The following is a 20,098-nucleotide window of genomic DNA, read 5'->3' on the forward strand; positions in this document are numbered from 1 at the left end:
AGGTGATAGGAATTTAAATAGTAAAAGCTGATGGCCAGATAAGAAGCACTATTAAAACCAGTCTGTAAAGCTGAAAACAAATATTTGAATTCTTTGAATAAAAAGTACAGAATAATTGTGAAAGATAGGGTGATAGTACCTGAAGTCATAGCTTTTGGGTGTGACAGGGACCCTGAAGGCCTGATGCTGTTGTCCGTGGAGAAGGCAGGCCAGGGGCGAATTCTTTCCACTTTGGTTCTTGGCCAGAGAGAGTGAAACGAGAAAATGCAGGCAACATAGCAACTACTAAACCTGCAGAGACAAATAGATAAATTGCAACCAGTCAGTCCTAAAGGAAATCAACCTTGAATATTCATTGGAAAGACTGATGCTGAAGCGGAAGCTCCAATACTTTGGCCACCTGATGCGAAGAGCTGACTCATTGGAAAAGACCCTGATGCTGGAAAAGATTGAGTGCAGAGGAGAAGGGGGCAGCAGATGATGAGATGGTTGGATAGTATTGCCAACTCAGTGGACATAAGTTTGGCAAACTCAGGGAGATAGTGGAAGACAGAGGAGCTGAACAATAACAATAGGGCAAAGAGAGATTTTTGATTCCTTGGATAGTATATAGTAAAATAGTATTTATTATGCTTCCTTTGTGGCTCAGACAGTAAAGAATCCGCCTGCAGTGCGGGAGACCCAAATTCGATCCCTGGATTGGGAAGATCCCCTGGAGAAGGGCATGGCTACCCACTCCAGTATTCTTGCCTGGAGAATCCCATCGACAGAGGAGCCTGGCAGGCTGCAGTCCATGGAATCACAAAGAGTCAGACACAACCGAGCAACTAACACACATTTATTTAGTAAATTATAAATAACTAAAGTATCTTTAGTTGTAAGTATCAGTTAGGTTATGATGTTACAATGAAGATAGAGTATGAAAAAATATTAAGACAGAAATGTTTGCTTTTGGCCATAGGGCATTTTATACATAGATATTTAGTATTTATTTTTTGATAATAGTGCTTACTTATTTCCAGTTGTTTATTTTAAATTAACATGAATGGTTTCCCCTTATAAAACTGGCTTTTGCATATTTTAAGCTTTCCAAAATATTTTTCCAGCGATGGAAAATTATCACCACTATGAGATTTCCAACCAACCATGTTCTGCAATGTTATTTCAATTCCTAACGTATCATGGGAAGTTGGTTTTACTCTTACAAAGAGTGTCCCGCTTATGCTCACAGCCACTTCAGGTGGTTAGAAGCATGTAGCTACTGTTTGTCCCCAAAGCCTTTTGAAAGAATGTGGCAGGGAAACTTTAAACTTTAAAAACCCTGTTTACATCCATTGGTTTAATAATCTTTTCAACTAATACTGTGACATAAAGTATGGCATATTCAGGCAGGGGTGGTTAAGACACTGTCCCTGTACTGAAAGAGCTCCGTCTACTGGGTTGGGTCTCCTTCCCCCTCCCCCCACACCTCACCCCACCATATGGTCACAAAAATTCCTAACTGTGTAAATCCAGGCGTGGTTCCTTTTGAATATTTTCCTGTTTTGAGACATGTTGTGGCTTATTGCTGTGTACTGCAGAGTGTTAGTAGACTAAGTATCTTCATGCTGCTCTTTGTTAGACATTTTCCCTTATGTGTGACCATGAAAGGCAGTGAAGTGGAAGCTTGATTATCTGAGTCACAGCTCTTGCTTTAATGTTTCTATATCTTCTCATAGACCCACAGGGACATCACGACCATAAAGGTGAATCTTCCAACCCCAGTGCAAAACCATCAACAGCTTCAGTTTCCCCAGTCTCAAAGAATGTAACCACTACTACCTTGAAACCCACAGGAAAATCATCATCAGAAACTAAAGATTCCTCAGCCTCAAATAATGGGACAGCCACCACCTTGAAACCCTTAACATCTAAAATGATAACACCAGTGGTCTCAACAAATACGACTTCTGCCACCTTAAAGTCTACACCCAAAATAACAAATGTTTCACAAAATACATCCCAGGTATCAGTATCCACAGTGACCACAGCCCACAATAGTTCTTCATCAGTAACAGGTATGTATAAAATGGACCTATTTTTTCCTATGCTGAAAAATAGTTTTTAAAATGCTGCATTTATATCATTCCATTCTGTAAAATGTAGAAATTTAGGCAATTATTTCTCATTTTCTGTATAAATTAGTTGTAGAGATCAGGAAAAGAGTTGATGTAGTAACTATCTTGTTCCTTTAAGAAATTAGCTTCCAACTTAATCATGACAAATAATGACTGTATAAGATCCATCTGTAAATAAATAAATTATCCTAACGGAATTTTATTTATTTTTTTTTTGTACCTCACTCTAGAAGGGAATTAGGTAGGGTCAGTCTCCATGATTTCTAAACCTAAATCATGGTGAACTTCGGTTTTAATCCACTTGTACCATAAAGATATTTTTTAATGGTATTAGATATAGTCACATATATATTATTAGTCTCAGCACTCTTTTTCTTCATTTGTTTAAAATATAATGCCTGTGAAACCTGGAATTCAAAACCTTTAAATTCTCTTTTAAGTTATCCAAAGTTGAACTTCTGTTTAAAAGCTGTTGATTACATTTACCAGAACAAATATCAGATTTTATGGTTTGTTTTTTGTGTTTTTATATACTTTTATTCTGAATAGTTTCTCTTCTTTATTACTACAATTTATGTATTGACTTCACAAAATTAAAATAGTAAAAATTCACAATTTGTTCAAAAGGAGAAATCTCAGTTAGAAACATTTATTCAAATTGGATCCAGTTTCAGGATTACAGCTGTTACCCAGACATGTTTTGTTTAGGGCATGAACTCTTAAAGAGAATTCGTAAAAGAATTCCCCAACTCTTGCTGCCTTGGATGGTTTTGGCATCTAAGTCCAGTCTCGCATTAAGATCTTGGGACTGCAGGCAGTGGGGGTTTCTTTAATAAGGGATGTGTTGGGTCAGCTGAAGAAAACTAAAGCCAGGCAGTCACTAGACACAAAACCAGCTGGAGAGCAACTTCATGTCCTTCTCGTCCCCAAGTCAGAGTGCTTACATGGAAATTCAAAATGTTTTAGTTGATTACAATGTATTTTAAAAGCACTAAAACCTATTTTTGTTTTGTTTTCTTCTAGTCACAACAACTATTATTTCTAAGGAAAATAAAGGATCAAAATTTGATACTGGCAGCTTTGTTGGTGGTATTGTATTAACACTGGGAGTTTTATCTTTTCTTTACATTGGATGCAAAGTGTATTATTCAAGACGAGGCATTCGGTATAGAACCATGTAAGTTTTGATTGGCCAGGACTTTTATTATTATTAGTTCTTTATTTAAATATCATGACAAAATTTAAGAGTAGAGCCAGTGTTCATCTCGGTGATTAATAATTCACAGATTTATGAGTTATATTCCTATTAATCCTTTGTGCCTAAAGCAAATTGGGTATAAGCTCGTGATTATAATTATTTGCAAATGAAAATGGATGTATATACCTGTAAAAATGATTGTGTTTTATTAGTGTGCCATCCTTTTTCTAACTGGAGACCCAAGTTTAATCAGCCCTTTTCACACGCTTACACCTCTAATCACAAGAAATACCCTATCAGGTCTCCTAAGGCTGTTGACTTAGTGCTGCTGACAAATGTAAGATACACTAAAGTAGCATCCTTGATAAAAACATGATTTTTGCTTTCTGTGACAAAGAAAGTAAAGAAATTCTGACAGCCTCATTTTCCCTGATAATGAGTTGTTAGTATAATATATATTATCAGTTACTCTGTAGTAAAACCATCTTTTCAGGTGAGCTTTATCAACAAGTCCTCAACAACAAACCATGTCATTCTATAGAGCTGATGGTTTTTAGAGGTATCATCTCCCAATTTTTGTTACTACAACAAAGTCCTTTTGGTTTTTCTTTTGAGTCTTATATGTACAAGAGTGAATTTATTCTTTTGATTGTTCAGTTCAGTCGCTCAGTCGTGTCCAACTCTTTGCAACCCCATGAACTGCAGCATGCCAGGCCTCCCTGTCCATCACCTACTCCCGGAGTTTACCCAAACCCATGTCCATTGAGTCGGTGATGCCATCCAACCATCTCATCCTCTGTCATCCCCTTCTCCTCCTGCCCTCAATCTTTCCCAGCATCAGTTAATGTATATATAAAATAAATACCATAGAACAAATGGCATTTTCCAAAATGTAAGTTGTCATATGTCAATACGTATATGTCCCATAGAATTTCCATGTCAGAAGCATTTAGGAAATGCTAATTGAGCACAGTAAAATTGTGTAAGCCTTTAATATGTTGATGTACATTATGAATTTCTAGGAGGAAATTATAATATCAAAATAAGTCTCAGATTTTTCACTGAACTAAGAAAACCAGACTTTAAAAAATATTTAAATTGTAACTTACCTTCCATGTATAGTAGCCATCATATCAAACTTACTTTAAAAGAATATCAAGGTGGTGTCTTGTCAGATAAACGCACATTCAGAAACATTCATTCTTCCCCTTGTAGCTCAGCCTGTAAAAGAAGAAAAAAAAAAAGGAAACTAACTAAATCAAGTTAATTCTAAAAATGCTTTAACATTTGGAAAATTTTTTTAAACCACTCTGTTCCTAGAAATATTTATCATCTGTCTTTTTTTTTTTTAATTTCACCAGTTAAACAGAAGGCACATTTTGATTAAATTTAATACATCTCCTTTTTTATATCATCAATATTTATTGATACTCTTGAGACTATAAAACTATGAAGGAGCTAAATGTAAGTGTGCTGTTTTCATTTTAAAGAGCCTTAACTGCGAAGTATGTAGTGTTAGCTTTGTGGGCCAGCTTCTTTGTCACATGTACATGGCCACATAATGCTGCCTGGCCTGTGGAAGGCGTCAGGTCCAGAGTCCCCACAACTGAGGGGACTGTGAGGTGTATAGGGCAGTGTGACGCTCGAAGCAGTCTTATTCATATCACACCGGTAGCTGGTGAAACACCTTATTTCATTGAGTCTCAGAACGCATTTTTGTTTTTATGTTTTTCCACATTTTAACCCCTCTGAAGTAGATGCATCTTACTTTCTATGGGATGAGAAAGCATTGTGTTGTAGTTTAATTGACCATGTTTTTCTTAGTGCTACACTTTTTTAAAGTGTTATTTTAAAGCCAGTCGTTCCTTTGAAGTTATAAATAATGACATTCCATAAATAAAGACTTACTATTTTCCCATTAAGGACACTGAGACCAGTATCTAGTAATTATGAACATTTCTAATTTCCATTTATTGGATAATAACACTGATTAAAGTGTTAGCTGCTGTGTTTCTTAGGGTTGCATGGATAGACAGTGGAGTGATGTGGTAAGAGGTGGGGTTGGGGCAGACAGACTTAAATGAGAGTCTGGTTCTACTGTTGACTAGCAGGGTGCCTGCCTACATTCATGTACATGGTGCAGTAGTGTCTAGTCGTCAAGATGAGAGGCCACAGGCTTACATGCTTGCTTAGCTTCTGATCTTCTGCAAAATGGAATTGACTGATTAAATACCTGCCATTATCCACACATACACACACACATATTTTTTTCAGCGCCCTCCCTCTGCTTGGGGCTACTGTGATGACTGAATGAGATATGGGTGTAAAGTCTGTAGCAGAACACCTGGCACATAGTAGATGCTCATAAAATGATTGTTCTGGTTATTTTCTTTTTTAAAGAGGTTTATAACAGCTAATTGATGAAAAGTCACAGCCACTGTAGAGCAGAGATTTGAGTGTAGATCCATTTTGCAACCTGAATACACTGCTTGAATCCTTAACCACGATAGTATACCAGGTACTTTTGCTTAAGAAAACACAAAGCAATGACAGTTTTGATTCTGAAGCTTGAAATTATTCATTACTTAGAAATATGAACTGTAAGTATTTTGATACAAATATAAAACATCAAGTAATTTTAACTTTTGATTTATTACAGCGATGAACATGATGCCATCATTTAAGAGACTCCAAGAACCAATGGAAAGAAGAGTGACACAGCCTTATCACCTAATTTTGATTCCTTACTCTAATACAGTATTCTCTTCTTGGAAATAGCATAAACAGGCCGTGCATATAACATACAGTGTATTATATACATATGTAAAGATTCCTCATGAGTATTAAAGGAAAAAGGTTTTGGTTTGGGGGTTTTTAATGAACATATGGAGCATATAGTTAGTGCAGTGGTATTATATTCAGTTTTAGAAAATACATAGTAAGACAGACAAGTCTGGTCTTACTTTTCTGTGGCATTGGTCACATAGGCCAGTAATTGGAAAGCATCATCACTGAAGGGTATGATGCCATCTGGCCATTCAAATAAGGAGCTTGTCTCAGCACCAAGGATTTTGAAGTCTTTGTTAGTCACACAATCTCAGTGCTAATAACAGCTGGATATATCCTAATTACCATTGCCACATAGCAGAAATTATATGAATAAGCCACATCTTAAGCATAATTTTAGTTTATTGTCTCTTCAGAAACCATCAATATTTTATATAGTTAAAGTTAGTTATTTTGTTTAGAACAAAATATATGCCCTCCCCCACCAAAAAAAAAAAGAAAAATTAAAACTAGAAACAGTATCTAGGCTCATCCTTGTTAGAGAACCATTGGAGAGCCTGTATTTTTCTTTTGTGCTTTCAATAGCAGTTGATGTAACTGCCTTTTTTCTCCTCTGTAATTGCTGTTTAACATAATAATGTTTTAAAGACTTAGTTGTTAGTATTAAATAATTAGATTATTTGCTACTGTGAGAACACTGTCACCACTGGAAATTGCTTTATTTCATGTTCAGTTGTTAATTTTATATTTAGTGAATATTTTTAACAGATGTAGAACTGCTTTCAATGTTTAGAAATGGTTAACATAATATAAACAGACCTAGCTTAAACAAAAAAAAAATACCTTTAGATGGTTTCCACAGCAACACTTAGCACTCTTTGGTCCAAATTAGAGAAGTGCTGTGTTTGCCAAGCTGTGGGGCTTCCCTCAGGCTGCTACTCCTATAGGTGCACTCCATCAGTGTCACTCAGAGATTTGGGGAAATAGCATTTTTACACTAAAACACCAACATATTTTGGAATAAATTCTTAGTTTTAAAACAGGAGTTTTTAAGACCGGACATTCCTGCTTCCGTATTTGGGTCTTCTCTCAACTTCTCTTCTTCTCCCCTGCTGAGGAGGAGGCACTTTCAGATGTATTATGTTAATGGAGAGAAAAAGCATAATATTGTAAAGACAGCAGTATTAGCCAACATATTTTGGAGTGTTTTCAGCTTTACAGTTTATATTCCAGCACTCAAAACTCAGGGTCAAGTTTTAACAAAAGAGATACTTAGTCATACTACATACTAACATACTGTTTCTTCTATCTTAGACGGTCAAAGTAAATCACACCAATTTCTGACAGCCCAGAAATGAGCTAAGAAGTCCTAATAAATGTGTACATTCATTTAAGAGGAATTAAATGTAACTTTTGTGCAGAGAATCAAGAATTCTGATATGAAAGGATCATTTCTACTCACTGTGTATTGTGGCCAACTGACATGATGAAGAATAAGAATTATGCAAAATCTGGATGTGACAGGACGGGTGGATGAGACACACGCAGTGTGGAAGGCGTGCATGAAACACGTGTTTGCATTAGTCTGGAAAGAGATCTGGGCTGATAGATGACTTGTATGTTACTAACTTATCCATAACTGGTCCTTTAACCACTGCTTCACTTCTTTGCAAAATATACTGAAGACATGTTTTATAGTAAAGAAGGCTTTTTAACCTTAACTTGTCTTCTGAATTCTTGGTATTTCAGTACTTCAAGTCAGTCAGAACTTTGTAGACAGGCCTGAAATTTTCTTGAATACTTGTTTCTTAGCACTTTGAAAATATAAAACCACTTTTTAAGTACTGAATGTCATTATTTGCCTTTAAAATTTCCTGTTCTTGGGGCTTGAAAAAATTTAGTTATGTCTTTTTCTGTATATAAGTTGTATAATTTGTTACTTTCAAATATCAGTAGTTCAATACAATCAGGTTTGGGGGTTTGGGGGTTTTTTTGGTTATCTGCAAAAAATAAGGGAAACAACTATATACACCAGTATTTCACTTTGGAGCACATTTCCTAAGTATAAATTTATCTTCCTCATTTTGTTTACTTCAGCAAATGTTCAGTTTCATTTGCATTCTTTAAGAATGTATTTACTTGAAGATAAAACCAACTCAAATGTATGTTTAAATATTAGGTAGAATTCAACCTAAGATTTTTAAATTTCCTTGGATAGTCCATAGAATGAATAATTCAAATACAGTTAATGAGAGCTGGCAAAATTAGAGTGATAATTTTGTATTTTTCAGGGAAAAAATATAAAGCAAATTTCTGTTACATTTTTTCTTTTTATTATAAGGACCAACTTTTGGTATTTCCTTGTTACTGAGATCTATTTTTAGAATAAAATTTTGTTCTTTATCCAAGAGTAGTGTGTGGTTTTGCTTCATTTTTATCAAACTCAGGAGAAACTAACAGAAAATGCCCAAAGTGAAAAGGCAGATTGTTGTGTGGTTGCCTGGCCCAGTGGCAGCCTCACGTGGAAGCTTGTTACAATAGATCCCACCCCAGATCTACTGAATCACAGTCTCTGGGGTAGAGCCCAGCAGTCTTTTAGCAGTCCTGTCGGGTGATTCTGAACACCAGTCTGAGAGGCACTGCTCAAAGGACTTTCATTTAAAGCCACTTATTTTTATTCTTCTGGGTAGAACCTTTTTTTTTGGGGGGGGGGTAGAACCTTTAAAACAAGTATATCTGTTGTAGAAATTTTACAGTTAACCGTTCCTGATATAAGTCAGCTGCAAATGTATTAACATATGGTTTGTCAACACTTTTTCTTTACAACTGGATGTAATTTAGCTTTATTGAAAGGATGACTTGGCTTCCCAGGTGGTGCTAGTGGTAAAGACCCACCTTCCAATGCAGGAGACATAAGAGATGGGGGTTCCACCCCCGGACGGGAAGATCCCCTAGAGATGGGCATGGCAACCCAATCTAGTATTCTTACCTAGAGAATCACATGGACAGAGGAGCCTGGCAAGCTACAGTCCATAGAGTCGCAGAGTCAGACAGGACTGAGTGACTTACCACACATGCAAGGAAGACTTAAATACATATTGTTACAGAGTAACCAAGGGGAAAAGGTGCAGTCTGCAGAAAATTCTTTATATAATAAAATGTACTCCTACAGTAATATTTACATAATTCTTCCTCCCTCCGCATCATTACTTCAGCTTCACTCTGCAACGTCAGGCTTGAATGTGTTTCTTATTTAGGTAAACAATGGTATGAGTATAGATACAATAAACATCACATCTGTTGAGGAAAAAAATGCCCTTTTAAGGTTCAGCTAGTTGTTATTCTTTAAAAATTGAAGTATCTTATACATAGAAAACGGAGAAGGCAATGGCACCCCACTCCAGTACTCTTGCCTGGAAAATCCATGGATGGAGGAGGCTGGTAGGCTGCAGTCCATGGGGTCACTAGGAGTCGGACACGACTGAGCGACTTCACTTCCCCTTTTCACTTTCATGCATTGGAGAAGGAAATGGCAACCCACTCCAGGTGTTCTTGCCTGGAGAATCCCAGGGACGGGGGAGCCTGGTGGGCTGCCATCTGTGGGGTCACACAGAGTCGGACACGACAGAAGCGACTTAGCAGCAGCAGCAGCAGACATACAAAAAAAAAATGCCGTGTGTCATCACCAAGGTGGCAACATAGATTGTTCCTGACTTCCTCTCACCCCACTTACAAGAAGCACAGCTGACAACTATTGTGCACCGAGAGAAGCCTGGAACACAGGAGTGAGGCTGAAGCATCCCCTTGCACCACAGACACCAAGAAAGACCACATTTAAAGGTACAGAGGAGGGGCTACATGGTGACTCACTGCCCCCAGGCTAGCACCATAACATACCAAGAGGTTTCCCCTGAGCTTAGAGTTACCCCATTTGGAAGAGAGAGCCCAGAGTGGATATCCAGTTCCCCCAGCACTACAGGTCACTTCTTTGGAGCACCCACTCGTCTCACCCCCTGAGACCTGCAAGGAAATCTGGGGGGCTTGACCACTTGGAATCCAACAGAGAAAAGGAGAAAGCTTGCAATAACCAGCACTCAGAATGTGGCAGGTGAAGTCTGACCAGCAACATGCAAGTGCTGTGGTCCCAGCAGCTTTGCTCATCTCCAGAATCAGAATCAATTTGGTGGCACAGTCTAACCTGGGAACTCAGTGAAGTGCAGGACTGCCTGATTTGGGTCCCCAAAGAGATTTGGCAGCCCTGGCCCATGGTCTACTCTCACCCCTGAAAGCTGAGGCATACCCTGGCCCACTGATGAAGTGGGAAAAATAGAAACATATAACCTGCCAAACTGACTCAGAAGAAATAGGACATTTGCACAGACCATTTATTAATAAGGAGACTGAATGGGTAGTCAAAAATTCCCAGCACTAAAAAACCAGGACAAAACAGCTTCACTGGAGTATTTTATAAAACACTGAAAGAACTAAATCATTCTCAAAGCTCTTACCAAAAAAAAGAGGAAGGAACATTCCCAAATTAGTTTTATGAGGCTCACATTACTGTAATACCAGTCAGAAAAAGCCACTACCAGAAAAGAGAACTATAGGCCAATATCCCTAATGAATATAGTTGCAAAAATTCTTCATAGAATACTAGCAAACTGAATTCAGCCACACACACACACAAAGATCATTCACCATGATCAACTGGGACTTTTATTTCTAGGATGTAAGGATGGTTTCACCAGGCTTCCCTGGTGGCTCAGAGGGTAAAGTGTCTGCCTGCAATGCAGGAGACAAGGGTTGGATCCCTGGGTCAGGAGGATCCCCTGGAGAAGGAAATGGCACCCTACTCCAGTACTCTTGCCTGGAAAATCCCATAGACTGAGAAACCTGGTAGGCTACAGTCCATGGGGTCTCAAAGAGTCGGATAGGACTGAGCAACTTCACTTCAAGGATGGTTTAACATATGCAAATAACTGTGATACATCACATTAATAGAATGAAAAAAAATACCTCAGACACAGAAAAAGCATTTGAAAATTTTAACATCCATTCATCTTAACATAATTAAAGGAATGTACCTCAACATACTGGATTTCCCTGGTGGCTCAGATGGTAAAGCGTCTGTCTGCAATGCAGGAGACCCAGGTTCGATCCCTGGGTTGGGAAGATACCCTGGAGAAGGAAATGGCATCCCACTCCAGTATTCTTGCCTGGAAAATCCCATGGACGGCAGAGCCTGGTAGGCTACCGTTCATGGGGTTGCAGAGTCAGACATGACTGAGCGACTTCACTTTCACTTTCACCTCAACATAATAAAAAGTTATATATCACAGGCCCACAGCTAACATACTCATTAGTGAAAGGTGGAAAGCTTTCCCTCTAAGATAAGAACAAAACAAGAGGGAGGTTTCTGATGGTCAGGTGGATAAAATGCCATGCCCCCAATGCAGGGGGCCTGAGTTTGATCCCAGGTCAGGGAACTAGATCCCATATACCACAACTAACAGAGTTTGCAAGCTGCAGCTAAACATTCCACATGCCTCAATGAAGATTGGCAATCCTATGTGCTGCCGCTAACACCTGGTGCAGCTAAATAAAAAATTTTAAACATTTTTTTTTAAAAAAAAGAACAAGACATGGGTGCCCACTTTCACCACTCCTATTCAACAAAGTTCCAGAAGTCCCATCCAGAGCAATCAGGCAAGAAAGAGAAAAGGCAACAGAATTGGAAAGGGGGAAGTAAAACTGTCCCAGTTTGCAGATGACATGATTTTATATATAAAAGAACTTAAAGACGCCACCAAAAAGCTTTTATTTTGTTAAATACAGACTATGGACAAAACATAAATCTTTTTTAAAAGTATATAAAAAGTATATAGGCTGCACTGGGTCTTCATTGTTCCATGCGGGCTTTATCTAGTTGAGGCAAGTGGGGGCTACACTCTAGGTGCAGTGCAGAAGCTTCTCGTGGTGGTGGATTCTCTTGTTACGGAACACAGGCTCTTGGGCTTGCAGGCCTCAGTAGCTGCAGCACACGGGCTCAGCAGTTGTGGCACATGGACTTGGTCACCTCAGCATGCGGGACCCTCCCAGATCAGGAATTGAATCTGTGTCCCCTGATTAGGCAGGTAGATTCCTAACCACTGTGCCACCAGGGAAGCCCCACCAAAAAGCTTTTAGTTCTATTCAACAAACTCAACAAAGTTGCAGTTTACAAAATAACATTCAAAAACAGTAGTTTTCCTATACACTAATAATGAATTATTTGAAAAAGACAAAAATGGTCCCACTTACAATAGCATCAACAACAAACAAATACCTAGGAATAGATTTAATCAGGAGATGAAAGATCTCCACTCTGAAATTATAACACAGTGATGACACAGATAGAAGACACAAGTAAATGGAAATATAGTCTGGGTTGGAAGAATTAATATTGTTAAAACATCAATACTACCAAAAGCCATTTAGAAATTCAGTGCAATCCCTACCAAGATTTCAATGGCATTTTTAACAGAGGTAAAAATCCCAAAATTTAGATAGAACCACAAAGACTACAAAGAGCTAAAGCAATCCTGAGAAAGAAGCAGGGCAAAGGCTAATAGAGTTTTGTCAAGAGAATGCACTGGTCATAGCAAACACCTTCTTCCAACAACACAAGAGATAACTCTGCACAAGGACATCACCAGATGGTCAACACTGAAATCAGATTGATTTTATTCTTCACAGCTGAAGTTGGAGAAGCTCTATACAGTCAGCAAAAATAAGACTGGGAGCTGACTATGGTTCAGATCATGAGCTCCTTATTGCAAAATTCAGACTAAAATTGAAGAAAGTATGGAAAACCACTAGACCATTCAAGTATGACCTAAATAAAATCTTTTATGATTATACAGTGGAAATAGAAATAGGTTCAAGGGATTAGATGTGATACACCAAGTGCCTGAAGAACTATGGACAGAGGTTTGTAACACTGTATAGGAAGCAGGGATCAAAACCATTCCAAAAAGAAAAAGAAATGCAACAAGGCAAAAAGGCTGTCTGAGGAGTCCTTACAAATAGCTGAGAAAAGAAGTGAAAGGCAAAGGAGAAGGAGCAAGATATATCCAACTGGATGCAGAGTTCCAGAGACTAGCAAGGAGAGATAAGAAAGCCTTCCTAAGTGAACAGTGCAAAGAAATAGAGGAATGGGACAAATAGAATGGGAAAGACTAGAGATTTCTTCAAGAAAATTAAGAGATGCCAAGAGAACATTTCATGCAAAGATGGGCACAATAAAGGACAGAAACAGTGAAGACCTAACAGAAGCAGAACAGATTAAGAAGAGGTGGCAAGAATACACAGAAGAACTGTATAAAAAAGGTCTTACTGATCCGGATAACCAGGATGTTGTGGTCACTTACCTAGAGCCAGACATCCTGGTGTATGAAGTCAAGTGGGCCTTAGGAAGCATTACTACAAACAAAACTAGTGGAGGTGATGGAATTCTAGCTGAGCTATTTAAAATTATAAAGGATGATGCTTTTAGAGTGCTGCATTCAGTATGCCAGCAATTTGGAAAACTCAGCAGTGGCCGCAAGATCAGAAAAGGTCAATTTTCATTCCAACTCCAAAGAAGGGAAATGCCAAAGAATGTTCAAACTACCATACAATTGCACTCATTTCACACACTAGCAAGGTAAAGCTCAAAATCCTTTAAGCTAGGCTTCAACAATAAATAAACAGAAAACTTCCAGATGTACAAGCTGGATTTAGCAAAGGCAAAGGAACCAGAGATCAAATTGCCAATATCCACTGGATCATGGAAAAAGCAAGAGAAATCCAGAAAACATCTACTTCTGCTTCATTGACTACACTAAAGTCTTTGACTGTGTGGATCACAACAAACTGGAAAATTTTTTAAGAGATTGGAATACCAGACCACCTTACCCACCTCCTGAGAATGTATGCAAGTCAAGAATCAACAGTTAGAATAAGACACAGAACAACGGACTGGTTCCAAACTGGGAAAGGAGTCTGTCAAGGCTGTATACTGTTACCTTGCTTATTTAACTTATATGCAGAGTACATCATGCGAAATGCTAGGCTGGTTGAATCACAAACTGGAATCAAGATTGCCAGGAGAAATATCAATAACCTCAGACATGCAGATGAATCACCCATATGGCAGAAAACAAAAAAGAACTAAAGAGCCTCTTGATGAAGTGAAAGATAAGAGTGAAAAAGTTGGGTTAAAACTCAACATTCATAAAACTAACATCATGGCATCTGGTCCCACCACTTCATGGCAAATAGATGGGGAAACAGTGGAAACAGTGACAGACTATTTTTATGGGCTCCAGAATCACTGCAGATGGTGACTGAAGCCATAAAATTAAAAGATGTTTGCTCCCTGGAAGAAAAGCTATGACAGACCTAGATGATATATTAAAAAGCAGAGACATCACTTTGCAAACAATGGTCCCTATAGTCAAAGCTGTGTTTTTTCCAGTCATGTACAGATATGAGAGTTGTACCATAATGAAGACTGAGCACTGAAGAATTGATGCTTTTGAACTGTGCTGTTGAAGACTCTTGAGAGTCCCTTGGACTGCAAGGAGATCAAACCAGTCCATCCTAAAGGAAATCAGTCCTGAATATTCATTGGAAGGACTGATGCTGAAGTTTCAACACTTTGGCCACCTGATGTGAAGAACTGACTCATTTGAAAAGACCCTGATACTGGGAAAGATTGAAGGCAAAAGGAGAATGGGATGACAGAGGATGAGATGGTTGGATAGCATCATTGACTCAATGGGCATGACTTTGAGCAACCTTCAGGAGATAGTGAAGGACAGGGAAGCCTGGGGTGCTGCAGTCCATGGTGTTGCAAAGAGTCAGACATGACTGAGTGACTGAACAACAATATATGGTAAAATAATATTTGACAAAGGAGCCAAGAATTCTCAATGGAAGTGTGTCAGTCTTCAATAAATGGTGCTAGGAAATTTGGACATTCACATGTAAAAGAGTGAAATTAGATCCCTATCTTAACACTCCTCACAAAAATTAACTGAAATGGATTAAAGACTTAAATATAAGACCTGAAACCATAAAACTCCTAGAAGAAAATATAGGAAAGAACTTCTTTGACATGAGCCTTGGCAATGATTTTTTTTAATATACCACAAAGCAAAAGCAACAAAATAAAAAATAAACTGGTGGGACTACTTCAAACTAAAAAGCATCTGCATAAGAAATGATCAACAAAATGAAAAGACAACCTATCGAAAATGTAAAAGTAATTGCAAACCACATATGTAACAAGGGGTTAATATCCATAATGTATAAAGAACTCTTGGAATAGCAGCAAAAAAAAAATTAATTGGAAAGGAAGTGAACAATATAGAGGTTCCTCAAAAAGTTAAAAATAGAACTATCATGTGATCTAGCAATTGCACTTCTGGGAATGTATCCAATGGAAATAAAAACACTATGTTGAAGAGATATCTGCACCTCCATGTTCATCAGCAGCATTATTTACAATAGCCAAAATGTAGAAACAATCTAAGAGACCACTAATGAGTGAGTGGATAAAAAAGCTTGTGGGGTGTGTGTGTGTGTGTATATATATATATACACATATATATATATATATATATATACACAGCAACATACATGGACTTTGACGACATTATGCTAAGTGAAATAATTGGACAGAGAAAGACAAATGGATATATCACATATATGCAGAATCTAGAAAACAATAACCCAAACTCATAGAAAAAGAGAGCCAATTTGTGGTTACCATAAGTGAGGTGTGGGGGGAGGGGCATTTGGATAAAAGGTCAAAATGTACAAACTTCATGTTATAAGGTAAATATATACTAGGCATATAATTACAACATGATGACTATAGTTTATCACTGTTCTATGATATGTAAGAAAGTTGTTCAGAGTAAATCCTAAGAATTCTCATTACAAGGGAAAAAAATTTTATTTTGTGTCTATATGAGATGGTGGATGTTAACTAAACTTACTGTGGTAATCATTTCGCAGTGTATGTAAGTCAAATAATTATTCTGTAAACTTTAAACACATAGTGTCATATATCAACTATATCTCTATAAAACTGTATCAGTTCAGTTCAGTTGCTCAGTGGTGTCCAACTCTTTGTGACCCCATGAATCGCAGCACGCCAGGCCTCCCTGTCCATCACCAACTCCCAGAGTTCACTCAAACACATGTCCATTGAGTCAGTGATACCATCCAGCCATCTCATCCTCTATCGTCCCCTTCTCCTCCCGCCTTCAATCTTTCCCAGCATCAAGGTCTTTTCAAATGAGTCAGCTCTTTGCATCAGGTGGCCAAAGTATTGGAGTTTCAGCCTCAGCATCAGTCCTTCCAATGAGCAACCAGGACTGATCTCCTTTAGGATGGACTGGATGGATCTCCTTGCAGTCCAAGGGACTCAAAAGAGTCTTCTCCAACACCACAGTTAAAAAGCATCAATTCTTCAATGCTCAGCTTTCTTCACAGTGCAACTCTCACATCCATACATGACCACAGGAAAAACCATAGCCTGGACTAAATGGACCGTTGTTGGCAAAGTAATGTCTCTGCTTTTGAATATGCTATCTAGGTTGGTTATACCTTTCTTTCCAAGGAGTAAGCGTCTTTTAATTTCATGGCTGCAATCACCATCTGCAGTGATTTTGGAGCCCAGAAAAACAAAGTCTGACACTGTTTCCACTGTTTCTCCATCTATTTCCCATGAAGTGATGGGACCGGATGCCATGATCTTAGTTTTCTGAATGTTGAGCTTTAAGTCAACTTTTTCACTCTCCTCTTTCACTTTCATCAAGAGGCTTTTTAGTTCCTCTTCACTTTCTGCCATAAGGCTGGTGTCATCTGCATATCTGAGATTATTCATATTTCTCCCAACATTCTTGTGCTTCCTCCAGCCCAGCGTTTCTCATGATGTACTCTGCATATAAGTTAAATAAGCAGGGTGACAATATACAGCCTTGACGTAATCCTTTTCCTGTTTGGAACCAGTCTGTTGTTCCATGTCCAGTTCTAACTGTTGCTTCCTGACCAGCATATAGGTTTCTCAAGAGGCAGGTCAGGTAGTCTGGTATTCCCATCTCTCTCAGAATTTTCCAGTTTATTGTGATTCACACAGTCAAAGGCTTTGGCACAGTCAATAAAGCAGAAATAGATGTTTTTCTGGAACTCTCTTGCTTTTTCCATGATCCAGCGGATGTTGGCAATTTGATCTCTGGTTCCTCTGCCTTTTCTAAAACCAGCTTGAACATCTGGAAGTTCACGGTTCACGTACTTTGAAGCCTGGCTTGGAAAATTTTAAGCATTACTTCGCTAGTGTGTGAGATGAGTGCAATTGTGCGGTAATTTGAGCATTCTTTGGCATTGCCTTTCTTTTGGATTAGGATGAAAACTGACATTTTCCATCCCTGTGGCCACTGCTGAGTTTTCCAAATTTGCTGGCATATTGAGTGGAGCACTTTCACAGCATCATTGTTCAGGATTTGAAATAGCTCAACTGGAATTCCGTCATCTCCACTAGCTTTGTTCGCAGTGATGCTTACTAAGGCCCACTTGACTTAACATTCCAGGATGTCTGGCTCTAGGTGAGTGATCACACCATCAGGATTATCTTGGTCGTGAAGACCTTTTCTGTACAGTTCTTCTGTATATTCTTGCCACCTCTTCTTAATATCTTCTGCTTCTGTTAGGTCCATACCATTTCTGTCCTTGATCGAGCCCATCTCTGCATGAAATGTTCCCTTGATATCTCTAATTTTCTTGACGAGATCTCTAGTCTTTCCCATTCTGTTCTTTTCCTCTGTTTCTTTGCACTGATCGCTGAGGAAGGCTTTCTTATCTCTCCTTGCTATTCTTTGGAACTCTGCATTCAGATGCTTATATCTTTCCTCTTCTCCTTTGCTTTTTGCTTCTCTTCTTTTCACAGCTATTTGTAAGGCCTCCTCAGACAGCCAGTTTGCTTTATTGCATTTCTTTTCCATGGGAGTGGTCTTGATCCCTGTCTCCTGTACAATGTCATGAACCTCCATCCATAGTTCATCAGGCACTCTGTCTATCAGATCTAGTCCCTTAAATCTATTTCTCACTTTGACTGTATAATCGTAAGAGATTTGATTTAGGTCCTACCTGAATGGTCTAGTGGTTTTCCCTACTTTCTTCAATTTAAGTCTGAATTTGGCAATAAGGAGTTCATGATCTGAGCCACAGTCAGCTCCCAGTCTTGTTTTTGCTGACTATATAGAGCTTTTCCATCTTTGGCTGCAAAGAATATAATCAATCTGATTTCGCTGTTGACCGTCTGGTGATGTCCATGTGTAGAGTCTTCTCTTGTGTACAGAAATATACAGCACAATGAATAATCATGAACTGAACAGACCTCTTTAACCCCCACCCAGATCAGAGACAAGAATATTACCAACACTTTGCAAGTCCCTCTTTCACCCCTTCCCATCCTCACTTCCTTCCTTCTCCTCTGAGGTTAACAAGTGCTTGACTTTTAGCATCATAGATTAGTATTGCCTGTTTTAGAATTTCGTGTGATAGAATCATGCTTCTTTTCATCTAGATTCTTTCAGTCAACGTTTGTGAGATTCATTCATATTACTTACTGTAAATAGTCACTAATTTATGTTCATTGCTGTTTAGTATTCCATTTTGAGCATACTGATTTGTTCATCTACTGTATATTTGGGTCTTCAGAATTTGGCTTATACAAATAACATGGGTATGAACTATATATACATGGCTATTGATGCAAATTTGTAAGCATTTCACTTAGGTATATACCCAGGACAGGAATTGCTGGGTCAGAAGGTTTGTGAGTATAGCTGAGCTGCGATAGAAAGTGCTAAACAGTTTTCAAGGTGGCTCCATCAGTTTGCAGCCCCATGGTAGCCTAAGAGTTCTTATTGTCTCATGTTTTTGATTTATTAGGCCTGAATTTCAGTCATCCTGGCAGGTGACAGTATCCCACTGTGGGTGTACTTTGCATTTCTCTGATAACTACTGATACAAGATTACACACCTTTTCATTTGTTTGTTGGCCATTTGGCTGTACTCTTGGGATGTGCCAATTTGAGTCTCTTGCCCATTTTTTGATGGGTTTTCTTATTTATAATTTTCTATATATCCTTTTTCTGTTCTTTGAAAATTTTTATTAGAATATAGTTACCTTACAATGTTGCATTATATACTATACAGTAAAGTGAATCAGCCATACATATCCTCTCTGTTTTGTTTTCCTTCCAACTTAGGGCACCACAGAGCATTTAGGAGAGTTCCCTTTACTGTACAGTAGGTTTATATGTTCTTGATGAAAGTTTCAGTCAGTAATACATTTACAAATGTATCTCTCCAAATCCATTTAATAAATATAGGAAAAGTAAATTTTTGTTCTATGCAAAGCATATAATTTAAAGAACAAATAGCATATTTTCATTAAATATGTTTCTGGCAAAAGAGATATTTGTTATTATCCCTGAAATTGTTCTGTATTAGAGTGCAGTAACGGACAACTTCCTCAGAAGTAATGCATAATATTATAAAAAGAAACATTTGATCAATATGAACATTTTATATCTGCTCTGCTGTTGTGTGATCATAGATGCACAGGTTCATTACTAAGTTTGTAGCAAACAGGAGAACACAATAGATATCTCTGGATATAAATAGCAGATAACTAAGAAGAAAATGAGTTGGAGACTGAGAGGAACTCCTAGAAGATTTTTACTGAGTAGAGAGTGCTCAGCTTCCTCCACTTCTCCTGTAGCAGCACCACTGCACCTACCATCTGCCCCCTCACACATCCATCCATCCTAACCCTTTTCCATTTCATTTGAAGAAGAGATAGACTTCTGTTCCAAAATACCCACACATATCACTTCCCAGCTACTCAAAGGGCTTGTCTATTTTTATTAATAAAATATCATAATCATTATTTACTAAT

The 20,098-nt window shown here is 38.2% G+C and overlaps 1 protein-coding gene and 1 non-coding gene across 51 annotated transcripts in view; both read left to right on the top strand.

Moving 5' to 3' along the window:
• TMEM123 (transmembrane protein 123) overlaps nt 1-8,510 on the top strand; it is an 87,163-nt gene extending 78,653 nt beyond the window's left edge. For 20 of the 50 annotated variants that reach the window (XM_069554844.1, XM_069554858.1, XM_069554864.1 and 17 more), the window contains 4 exons: nt 1,719-1,745; nt 1,836-2,057; nt 3,141-3,294; nt 5,975-8,510. In XM_069554844.1, coding sequence (XP_069410945.1) covers nt 1,719-1,745; nt 1,836-2,057; nt 3,141-3,294; nt 5,975-5,999 — 428 coding nt within the window. In that variant the 3' untranslated portion in view covers nt 6,000-8,510. Of the gene's footprint in view, nt 1-1,718; nt 2,058-3,140; nt 3,295-5,974 lie in introns of all 50 variants that reach the window. The other 30 variants (XM_069554832.1, XM_069554833.1, XM_069554839.1 and 27 more) reach the window with 2 other exon arrangements.
• Nucleotides 8,511-11,202: 2,692 nt separating this feature from the next.
• TRNAC-GCA (transfer RNA cysteine (anticodon GCA)) lies at nt 11,203-11,274 on the top strand. Its single transcript has one exon. It is a non-coding gene; the product is annotated as a tRNA-Cys (tRNA).
• The last annotated feature ends 8,824 nt before the right edge of the window (nt 11,275-20,098 follow it).

The sequence above is a fragment of the Ovis canadensis genome, chromosome 15 (assembly GCF_042477335.2).
Source record: "Ovis canadensis isolate MfBH-ARS-UI-01 breed Bighorn chromosome 15, ARS-UI_OviCan_v2, whole genome shotgun sequence".
In the NCBI taxonomy this organism is placed as follows: domain Eukaryota; kingdom Metazoa; phylum Chordata; class Mammalia; order Artiodactyla; family Bovidae; genus Ovis; species Ovis canadensis.